The sequence below is a fragment of the Manacus vitellinus genome, unplaced genomic scaffold (assembly GCF_001715985.3).
Source record: "Manacus vitellinus isolate BGI_N305 unplaced genomic scaffold, ASM171598v3 scaffold_50_pilon, whole genome shotgun sequence".
NCBI lineage: Eukaryota > Metazoa > Chordata > Aves > Passeriformes > Pipridae > Manacus > Manacus vitellinus.
Genome location: NW_021940612.1, coordinates 892,424 through 904,559, shown reverse-complemented (window position 1 = coordinate 904,559; position 12,136 = coordinate 892,424). Strand labels below are relative to the sequence as shown.

At 35.7% G+C, this 12,136-nt stretch overlaps 1 protein-coding gene across 1 annotated transcript in view; it reads right to left on the bottom strand.

The window, feature by feature from the left end:
• Positions 1-12,136, bottom strand: part of ADAMTSL1 (ADAMTS like 1) — a 314,782-nt gene that overhangs the window by 292,192 nt on the left and 10,454 nt on the right. The window contains exon 2 of the mRNA XM_029962898.1: positions 3,488-3,607. Within this exon, the coding sequence (XP_029818758.1) occupies positions 3,488-3,607 (120 nt within the window). The remainder of the gene's footprint in view (positions 1-3,487; positions 3,608-12,136) is intronic.

Sequence of the window (12,136 nt, the reverse complement as noted above, 5' to 3'; positions counted from 1 at the left end):
TTTCCTTCTGGGGGTGGGGGAGATCTGCGTAGCCTTGGTGGACATCTGGCATTCAACCAAAGTAAACTATCCCAGGATATCATTCTTTCTAAATGTGCAACAGCAACCAGCACACAGTAAATCCAGCATCTGGGAGTCAGACTTATTTGCACAGACTGTATTCATAAATGCATATTTTTTATATAAATGAACAAAAACTCCAAATGTGATAAAATACGATAAAATTATAGTTGAAAACAAAACCAGTATTATATATTGTTTTTAAAAGGTACCCGATATTAAATGGACTTTTAATTTTACAGTTTTGAAATTTTGTAAAAAATTAGGTTTTTTTCTTTTAAAGATTACTCTAAATTTTTTCAATAGCAGTTCTACAAACTTTAAACTTGTCTTTCCATTGAATCATTAATGTTAAATATCTTCCATCTTTTTTTGTATAACGCTATTCATTAGAAAAATGACTGCTGATAAAATTGTAGAGACTGTCTTTTAGACAATGGAAACTGTGTTTTGTATATTCTGATAAAATCTGTTAAACACTGCAGATGGCAATTGATAAGTAGTATTGTTTAAGAAACTATGCACTCGAATTGATGCTTCAATTGTTAATTTTGTATTTATTAACTTTTATACAATTAATAAAATCATCAGAAAATTTATTGTAATAAAGTCTGTGAACCTGAAAAATTATCGTAATAAAGACTGTGAGCTACCTGAAACAGCTTGATTTTATTGTATTGTTTGTCCTGCAGATGACACATGTGGAAAACCAATCATAGTTACTCAGAACCGGATTAACAGAATCTTATAATATGATATTAGAGGTTGAAATAAGTCTTTAGGATTTTTACCTGTTTTCTGATATCTGCTCCTTCCATTAAGCCAAGCATTTCCACAGTAAGGAAAGAATTTTTGTGCTGGACTGATATATACTATTGGTCACTATTTTAGTCCTCATCACAAGACCCTCCCTCAGATCTAGGACAGTCACTAGTTTAAGGCACACAAGTCAGAAGGCAGAAAGCCATCCATCCATTCCACAACATTCAGAAGTTTAAAAACACATTAAAAAAATAATCTAGTGGGGCAGTCTTAGCAGATTTCTTTTGTAAGATAAATGTAAAACACAACATAAGCAAAGTAGGAAGTAATGTTTCTATCCTAGAAAGGAAGTTTCGGAATAACTTTGCACATAAAGCAGCAGAAAAATCAGCTTAAACAGAATTTTGCTGAGTCCTGAGAGGTTTATAAATGAATTACAGGATGAATTTCCTGCTATAGTAGGTATGTTCCATTCACATATTTATTTTTGTCTTTCCTCTGTTATCTTCATGCACTAAATTTGAAGATAGTTTGCTCAAAAGAAAGTGAAAGGTGCTTTTGGCATGTAAATCTCTCACAGAAGATTATACTCAAATACCCTTAACTTTACTTGTGTCTTCTACAGAGTCTTCAGAGATGAACTACAAGATCAGCATTTAGAAAATAAAATTTAGCACAGAAATTATTGCAAACAACAGATGTTGAAACTGGCAAGACTTTGTTAACACAGATCTCACTTTATTTATATCCCACAGAACTAAATGGTCAGTTCAGTAGGAAAAGAGAAAAAATAGTAGAAAAAGAGACTCTAAGCATATCCAGAGGACAAAAAAGGATATAATAATTTGAAAATTTTAAGGACTTGGGGTAGGGAGAGAAGAAATGATTGATAAAGAGGCTATTACTAATAAAATTCAGAAGGGTTTTCATTGCTTATTCATTTCAACATGCTTTTAACTGATATCAGTGTAAATAAAATAAAGAAAACATGCTAAAGTGATTTTTCTTCCATTCTATAAGCCAAGACTGACACAAAGGATGCAGTAAAAAATAATTTGGGTAACGTTATTTAGCACAGTTTCTCATGGACATTTAAGCACACAGATACTGAAGGAAACTAAATGATTGAGCTATATCTGCATATCATAATAGTGGGAAATTTCAGCATTATGCTGAAATGTGAACATGGTAAAATACAACAGCAAACATATTTGTTAACACAATTAAAATAGGGTTTTTTGAAAAAAAAAAAGAAAATGTTTGTATAAGTCAGTGAAAGTATACTACTGTACTGTAAAGTCATAATTTTTGCTACTAAAATGCAGCTGTGTTTTCTGAAGTTCAAAAAAGCCTACATGTACTAAGATTAGCAGACTATAATTTCTGAATCAAAGGGATAGAACAAATATCTGCCCTAAACACAACATTTTGCCTTCATAGTTTTTCTTTTTTTCTCTCTTCACTGCTTGTTTTCAAGCAATTTCATTAAAGCAGACCACTAATTCATCATTTTTCTTTATCTGTCATGGGGCAGGAATACATAAATAGGAACTTCCCAAAAAATGTAGGATTATAATCCTTGGGATATTCTTTAAACTAGGAATTTCCTGAACCTTAAGTTTTTTGTCTAAATCCATTGTATTTTAAATTATTTTGCCCAAGTTCTTGAATTATTTTCAATTTTTTTTTCCCAGAAGAAGAAGGAAATTCAACATAACTTAGAAACTGAGAAACACCTCAGTGGTTTCCTTTTAATAATTTTGTTAGTGTAATCTCAGCTATTGTCTTTGCAAAAGACAGAAAATGATAAAAATATAAATCCCCCTCCGGCTTCTAGTAAATTACCCCCTGAAGCAAATGATGGTAGAGCTACCAGCATTGGATTTTAGTGCTTATATTGAAGTGAAACAATATTGCAAACAATTGCTTACAACTGCCTTACAAGCAGGTACTGTATTTTCTCATTAAGTGTATTTGCTGTAGTAACTGGTTAAAAGAAAACAAAAACTCTTTTGAGCTCTCCAAATTTTGTTGAGAATTGAAAGATATTACTACAGCATCATTACCAACAGCTTTTAATGCACAGGCCCAGAAAGCTATTAAACCCTGCTTGTTGACTGTGCCCATTTTCCCAGAAAGCATCAAATCAACTCATGTCATCATCAGGGGAAAACAGAAAGTTTAAAGACTTTACAAATGATAATCAAGACATCAGCTGCCCAACTTTCGCTGAGGCTCTGTGCGCACACAGATTTTGAAAAGTTGCAAACTTCTTGCCCTATGTAAGAAAAGCCTACAGTACATAAATCACCAGACTTCTAAAAAGAACCAAAGTGGGAGATTTATTGGGACGCTGATTGGGGAACTATGATAAAATCGGTTGCTTTCTCAGTGTCGCATTTGTTAGAAAAACAGTTTTGCAGCAGGTTTTCTCATTAGATATATCATTATTTCAGTGGAAATTAAAGGAAAGAAAAGATTGGTTCTTTGGATTTAGAAATACAGTTTGTATCTTTTTTTTTTAGGGTGACATTTTTATGTGGTTAAAAAATCTCGCTCTGTTACTTCCCATAAATTAATAAGCAGAATGAATGACCTATCACAACAATTCATACTTCTGCAATAATTTTTTATTAAGTATTTTGGAATAATAGAGAATTCCTACCGCATCTTCTGTTTTGTGGTTATTCAGCAAATCAGATAGGAAATCGTCATGAAGACTTTCTCTCCGAATCAACGTAAATTCACGTAGGAAAACTGTTCCTTGATTTTGATCTCCAAAAACCTAGAAGGAAAACACGCTATTAGGAAATGCACAATTTTAATTCTGTCACAGACATATTCATAATATCCAGATAAATATGACTGGAAGGTTAAAATGTCCATTAATGGTCCTTTGTCTTCCATTACTACACTCATTCTAGCCAGACAGCACGACCACCAATGAGAACACTGATATGCATTTAAAGAATGTCAGTACATTAATGAATAACTGCCAGTTACATGAGATTTTTTTTGTGAAAGAAGCTTCTACAGTGTTATTTACAGCTATGGTCTATAAGGCAGGTAATGTTTAAAAACTCTTTTGTGAAATGAATTAGCATTTAAATTGCATTTCTACTTTATAGAACAGATCATGTTTGTCTAGAACTGTGACTGATCTGTCATAAGAAGTTAGAGCTTAAAACTTCTAAGGGACAGAAAAAATTATAAGTATTTTGGCTGGCAAACTTCCATATGCACATAAATTCAAAGTAATTTAAACTAACTTTATACCTATTGTTTTTAGGAATATATATATAAGCTACTCGAGAAAGAGGTTATTTCTTCAGTAACTGACTAAGCAATGACTTCAAAAGTACAGTCCTAGGTACAATTATGACATTTTTATAGGTTTTGAAAATAAATAATTAAAGCAAATCCACATTATTCTTCATGCTCCTCCATCCCTTTTTTCTTTGGTTATTCAAGCCAAAGAATTTTTTTTTCAGGTATAAAGTAAATTAGAAGTGTTGGAAACCATTGAAATAATGGGGAGGGGTTTTTTACATATTAATGGAACATGTTGAAACACTGTTGTTTCATTTGACTGACTCTAAAGAAATCCACTACAAGAGAAATCCATAAAGGTTGTTATCAACCAGAAATAGAGACTGTATTATATCTGGAAATCTAGTAGATTTTTCAGCTTTCAGGACTCTACAACGTATTTTAAAGGTCATTCAGATTGAGAGAATAGTATGTTTTACCAAAATAATGAAGTAAGAATATTTCGTACTTTAATATTTGACAACAGCAACCAAAACACTAGTGTGAATTAGGCAAATGCAATAACTATAAATAATTTATTTATATGAGATACTGATTTATCTTCTCATAAAGGTATATGAGATACCCAGGCACGGTAGTCGTGAAGTTTTGAGTTTCTGGTTCTTTTTCTGTTTCTACATCTCAGGGACAAGATACTATAATCAGGAATGGAAGATATAGCATTTCCTCATGTTATTTAAGATAAGCACAGTACTTATAAATGGACTGTCATTATTCACAAGAGCTGCAGTAACTAAATATTTTCTAAGAAGGAAGTCCATGCTCTGCTGTTTTTATTATGACTATTTCTTCTATTCCTTGTTCTGTATAGCTAATTATGCTGTACTTACTTATCCTAGCTGAGAAGTTCGAAGAAGAGCTTGGAAGTAACATGATGTGTATTGTCCAGAGGGAGGATGAAGTACAGGTTTGCCGTTCCATTCCCTTAAAGTGAGTTGGTACTGTTGTTTGGGAGGAGGCAATCCTCTCTGACAGCTGGGAACTGAGATCAGAGCTGCTGTAAAGCTAGTGCAGCTAAAACAGACTCACTAGAAGAAGATAAGCTAATAAAGTTTCACAAGGGGATGGAAATATCTTTATATGAAGTAGGTAATGGGAAGAATAAAGAATTAAGTCCCTAAATCCAAACTTTACACCCATTAATATAAGAGACTTTTTCTTTGATGTAAGATTTTTGCCTCTAAGTAGTAAAATACAGGGCACCTGTATTTGGTTGCTCTGAGATCTTCTACTGGAAATTTTTAGTTATATTAAAAAAAACCCCAAAACACAAAAACAAACGAACAAACAAAACCCCCAGCAAATACTTTACATAACAGGAACAGTTTTACAAGAGTAGGGTTTTAAAATTTTTATTTAGCTTCCTGCCTTATGGATAACATTGGGAGATACATGCACTGATATTACTCTTATATTATTGAGTCACAGCAATGAAGAATCTTCAGGGGTGTACAAGAAAGAAATACGCACATGTCCCAAATAAAAAGAAGCCCTGAGACTGACACACTTTTTTTTTTTTTGACAAATCATTATCTTACAAATAAAAATTGTTCTGAAATAGCTCATATCATAAAAATGTTTTAACCCAAGATTGGCCCAAAATGCAAGTTACAGTTATTTCAAGAAAGGAAATCTGTACTTTTATTCTACTTTCACATAATATTCTCTACTTTAATTTGAAACACTCATGATCAGCAAATTCAATGATAAAATTATAGAATCAGAAATTGTTTAGGTTGGAAAAGACCTTTAAGATCATCCAGTCCAACTTTTAACCCAGCATTGCCAAGTCCACCACAAAACCAAGACCCTAAGTGCAACATCTACATGCCTTTCAAATACCTCCAGGGATGGTGACTGAACCAGGTCCCTGGGCAGCCTGTTCCAATGCTTGTCAACCCTCTCTGTGATGAAATTTTTCCTAATATCCAAGCTATACCTTTCCTGGCACAACTTCAGGCCATTTCCTCTTATACCATTGCTTGCTGTCTGTGAGACTGACCCTCATCTCACTACAACCTCTTGTCACATAGTTGTAGAGACCAATAATCTCCTCCCTGAGGCTCATTTTCTCCAGGGTAAACAACCCCAGCTACCCTAATCCGCTCCTCACAGGACTTGTTCCCCAGACCCTTCACCAGCTCTGCTGCCCTTCTCTGGACATGCTTCAGCACCTCTATGTCTTTCTTGTCGTGAAGGACACAAAACTGAACACAGGATAGGTGGTGAGATCTCATCAGCGTTGAGGACAGGGACGATCCCTTCCCTTGTCCAGCTGGCCACACTATTTCTGATACAAGCCAGGACGCCATTGGCCTTCCTGGCCACCTGAGCACACTGCTGGCTCATGTTCAGCTGCTATCAACCAGCACCCCTAGGTTCTTTTTCTCTGGGCAGCTTTCCAGTCACTCTTCCCCCACACTGTAGCGCTGCCTGTGGTTTTTGTGATCCAAGGGCATGATCGGCACTTCGCTTTGTTGAACCCTACACCATTGGCCTTGGCCCATCAATCCAGCCTGTCCAGATCCCAGTGCTTCTAATTTCAGAAGTCAAATTATAAATAGTGTAAACAGTCACTTCCTCACCAATGATCTAACTTCCCACTTTTCTTATTTTGTTCCTACACAAATATAGTCAGATTTTGCCAATTCTTTTCCTCGTAAGAGCAGTCAGTATTCTATTATTACAATTTCTATCTAGTTCTCAAAATAAATGAAATCTACTGATGAAGAATGTATATTGAGTAACAAAAATCTCAGTAAAGTATTGCTAACCCTTAAAACTTAACTGTTTACCATATCAACATTAATGCTTTGATTACTCCTAATTACATAGGAGGGAAAAAGATGGCAGAGGTACTATTCAGAAAGAAGAGACAGAGCAATGTAGTCTAAAAAAGACACCGGGATACTGAGGATAAAAGAAGATGAGAAATAAAAAAGCAGAAAAGCAGTAACGAAAGAATGATTTATTTTTCTTTTAATTTAGCGAATTTTAACAACAAAGTATTTAAAAAAGAAAACTGAAAAGCATGCAGTCATCTAAAAGAGGTTATTTTCCTCTTGATTTATATCATACACTTTTCTGATTTGAGTAGTAGTTCCCCCTGGATTCACCTTAATTTATACATTTTCTGACAGAACTTAGTCCTAGTAGAATATGGTCATCCTTACTGAGAGAACTGGAATAAATCCATTAAAGATGAGTGTCAGTAAATTGGAATAACATCCTGAAAGACTATTATCCATTTTTCAAGTTTCCTTAAAGTTTTGGCTACATACATATGACCACTTAATTCCCTCTGCAAACCTGTTTTCATCATAACACAGCCACTCTATCTCTGATCTGTCTTCCTCCAGTTCATGATGAGACAAACTTAGAAAACAGTCTTCAAAAATAAGACCACGTAGCTCTTCTTAAGCAGTGAGCAAACCACAGAAATGGAAAGTAGCCTGGCAGAAATCTGACCCGAAGCAGCAGCAACCATGCACAGTAATATGTGGCTTTCCAAGGACCTGCAAACAGCACTGTAAATGTGGTTTCACTAGTGCACATGAAGATCAACAGCATAGCATTGAAGTCTGTCAGCACGAGGAACTTAGCTGAGTATTCACATGCTCAACTGCCATTCCAAAGGAGCCTTTTATGAAATTGATATGAGGCAAAATTCCAGCAAATACTTAAAAAATAATGTTTTTCTCATTTTAGTGCAGTTTCTATCTCTCTTAAAACAATGCAAATCATTAGTTGTTCCATTAGATCCAAGGGTGCGAGTCCATGTGGCAGAAACCTTTGAGGAACCAGGCTGACAAATACAGAATTAGAAAATAAAAGACCTAACACAAACCAGAGGGTGAAAGGATGAATCCCAGCCAACAAAGCCTAAGTTTTCTTGCACTCGGTTACTGTGCCACTGGGGAAGCAGTTTCATTACTTTTGCTGTGATCAGCAATAAAATAAACTAATAATAATTCTTTGTTAGTAAGGTGTAGTAGTGGTATTTTGATGAATTCTTGAGGCACAGAAGTGAAAACACAGGCCAGGAATCTGATGCAAACAATCATGGCATCTGCAATACCACCTTTCTCAGTGCAGAGGAAGAGGAATTTTAAAGTGTCTCACTTACAAAGCAGAAATATCAAATGTGGCCTCAGGTATTTATAATTAACTATTTATGCACATTCCAGAGTTGTTTCAAAGTGACAGTTGCTCAGCTGAACCTTTTTTTTATTTTGGATATCCAAAGCCCAAAGTACGCATAAAATTATCACTAACATCAAAACCCGAGGCAAAAAAAGTACTAGTTTATTAAAAAATGCTTCTTCTGACAAAATTATTTTAAAAAATCAGGTTCTTTAACTTCACCTTTTTTTCCCCAAGAGGCCTAGAGTGTTTTGACAGTGATAAGAAGGACTGCTTCGTCTAACTAGTAGTATTCTCAGGCACGAATCTCTTGATTTTCATGACAGAAACAAATTAGAACAGGAAGTATGTGACAGAATGTATGGTATTAAATATCAGAAAAGCAGCAGTGACATTTATAGTGAGGGATGAGGAATGCAAGGTTTTAACAAGCCAAGTTATTACACAATGACTTTTTTTGGACTAAACTCCACTCTAAACATCAGAGCAACTTATGCATGTATTTCAACCCTGAATTATTCTCAATAAAACTTAACAACATTCCACTTTATTGCCTGCATGCCTCCAAGAGTGCCACACTTTCATATGGGTGACAAGAGCTTTGCTACATCCTTCAGCCCTGCCAATCATTTAAGAAGGAAAAGCATCCCAGAAGACTCACAGGTGCATCCAAGCAGCTTCTGTCCAATGAACTCGACTCATACCACTGGTGCCTCAAGAAAATGTTTGACAAAATCTCATAGGGAGTTCTGAAATAAGAAAATTATTACTGTTACCTTTAATGTGCCATGGTTTTGTGCTGCAAGATTGATTCAAATTTTCTTCTCCTTTATTCTCCAAAATGGAATCAGAAGAAGGGTGGGTAGAGAGTGGTACAAGTCCAATACCAGGTCCCAAATTCAGAAGCAATTATAGTCTGTCTCAAAATCTAAATTCTGAAAGCTGTTTGTCTTTAACAAAGTCTATGCAAGGATTTAAAGTATGCAGAGACATTACAGTCTGATCCTGCCACTGTTAATCACTCTGAAAATTTTTCATTCCTCCGTGGAGAACCAGAAAACTGTGCACAATCTAAAATCTATTCTGCATGTTGCCTACTCGGAATTTCTTGGGTATGATCACACTATGTTTTTAATATAAATACATTCAAAAGGAGATACTACCCTATTTAATTAAGGACATCATTCTCCAAATGATTCTCCAAATTATTCTCTGTCATGTTATGTTTCCTTATTACACATTTCGGAAATGTTCAATATTTTCCAAATGAATTTTCTGGGTCCCCATGGGGAAATATGCAGATCCAGGTAATCAGAAAGACTGTGTCAATGCATTTGTAATACAGCTGATAATTTGAAGTGTTTACTGTCATGAAGCCAACTCTTGCTTTAAACCAAAGACTAGAAGAATCCATGTGAGAGACAAGGTAGACTCCAAAGTAAAAAATCTGATTTTAGGCAGAGGTAGTAATAGCTCTATCTTAGATTTCTCTTTTACCACTTCCATCTCACAGACTGAACTCCAGAGCTGTGAAGATGACTGTTTTCCCCATGAAAACTCCCCTTCTCTAAAATGTATATCTCTTCATATTCAGTTCAAACAAATGGTTTTATTGCCAAAACAAAGACAAAACAATAAAGCTTTTATTTTCTCTTTTGTTTTTATGAGGTCAGACAAGATGATTTGTTTCATTTCTAGGTCACTGTTATAAAATGAAAGGAAACTGTGGGCTATTATAATAAATCTGCCAGTGATGATGGTATTAAGCTCCCAGTGACTCCACAGGCCAGCGACAAATGTGCTCATGTGAGTGTAGATAGCTTTCACATGAGCCTCTCCACTACTGGCATTCTGGAAAATCTACCAGAGTCACCATATAGAAAATATTTAACACCATGTGGGAAGGCAGGAGAAAACTCAGGTGATTGTATACACAACACTCATACAGTGAGTAGAGAGCCTGTAAGAAAGTAGTCAGATTCTCGACATGTTAACTGTGTTCATTTCTTCACTTTCAATTCTGACAGAAGTTCAGCATCTCTGCTGAAGGTAGAAGAGATTGTCCCAGGCATAAGCTAACTGTTATCAGCATATTTCTTTCTATCTTTCCTACAAGTACAGATTGAAGGATTGAAGAGAAGAGCTCTTTGTTCATGCAGAATTTTTTTTGGAAGGTAACCTTTAGAGGTTAGCTTCCCAGCTTTTCTTTGTATGGATAGGTAATGGCTCATTCTTGCCTTACAGCCCTTAGATTTCATGTCTTTGATTCTTAGTTTGCTAAGTGTCTTTTAAATGGAAGAAAGGGTTGTCTAGACTTACAAATTAAATCAATTCTAAGTCAACATTTTTCACTGGTGCAATATCTTCTTCTGGCAGCTCAAAATAGGATTGCATGTCCCAGGAAGGATAAGTTATATGACAGAAACAAACCAACCACCAAAAAATCTTTACTCATGGGGAAAACATATTTTTCCTGAGACCAGAATATCAACAATATTGCTTTCCAATTCCAGTCTTTCCAAACAGTGATGAAATTATTGTTTCTGAATTAACAGCCAGTCTCTTAGGAAACTGGCTAATGATTGTAGTGGTTTTGTAGGTTTAGAATTTTTAAAGAGAGAAGGAGGCTCTTGTTTGGCTTCTCTGAAGGTACTCACTCTGTGCCTTAAAGTACAAACTCAAATAGCAATGTAATTCCCAAGGGAATGTTTTATTCAACAGTGAAATGTTCCCACCAGAAATCTTTTTGCTGGTTTTGAAATATATTTAATCTTTTTTTCTTTCCTCCCTGCCTTTCCACAGAGACTGAATTCATGAACTACCTTAATGGTAATGTCCTGACTTCTTTTAAAGCTTTGTGAAGGAAATGTGGTTTTGTCCTAATTATTTTCAGTTCTTAAACAGACACAATAGCAGAGTCTGGTTAATGTATTCATTGAAGGAATTATTTAAGGTCCATTTCAGTTTCTCAGTATAAATAAACAAAAGAAACAAAAAGTGATTTGCACTCAAGAATTACAGCATGAAGTGTCCCTCAAACAAAACCACCAGCTACTAACATCTTGGACAGATATTAGCAATCACGGGATAAATTTGTAAAGCATGCACACGCCTACACTTGACCCACAGTGTACCAACAAGAGAGGAAGCCAATATGGTCCTATTAAATGGAGTGGCAAAAATGCAGAATGCACAAAAAGGCAGCAATTATCCTGTTGCCAAGCAATGATAGCCAAAGAAAAAAAAAGGTGGGAGAGGGGAAGTCGAGAAAGAATAAGAAAAAAGAAAAGAAGGAGAGCTTGGGAAGGTTTGGGAAGGGAAGGTTTGGGAAGGGAAGGCTAGGGAAGGGAAAGCTAGGGAAGAGAAGGTTTGGGAAGGGAAGGCTAGGGAAGAGAAGGTTTGGGAAGGGAAGGCTAGGGAAGAGAAGGTTTGGGAAGGGAAGGTCTGGGAAGGAAAGGAAGGTTTGGGAAGGGACGGCCCTGGAAGGGAAGGTCTGGGATGGTTAGGCTAGGTTAGGTTAGGGGAGGGGAGGGGAGGGGAGAAGGGGTTAGTGGAGGGAGAGAGGGAAGGGGAGGGAAGGGTGGAGGGAGAGGGAGAAGGAGTGGAAGAGGAATAGGAAAAGGAAAAAAGGAAAAGGAAAAGGAAAAGGAAAAGGAAAAGGAAAAGGAAAAGGAAAAGGAAAAGGAAAAGGAAAAGGAAAAGGAAAAGGAAAAGGAAAAGGAAAGAAAAGGAAAGGAAAAGGAAAAGGAAAAGGAAAAGGAAAAGGAAAGGAAAAGGAAAAGGGAAAGGAAAAGGAAAAGGAAAAGGAAAAGGAAAAGGAAAAGGAAAAGGAAAAGGAAAA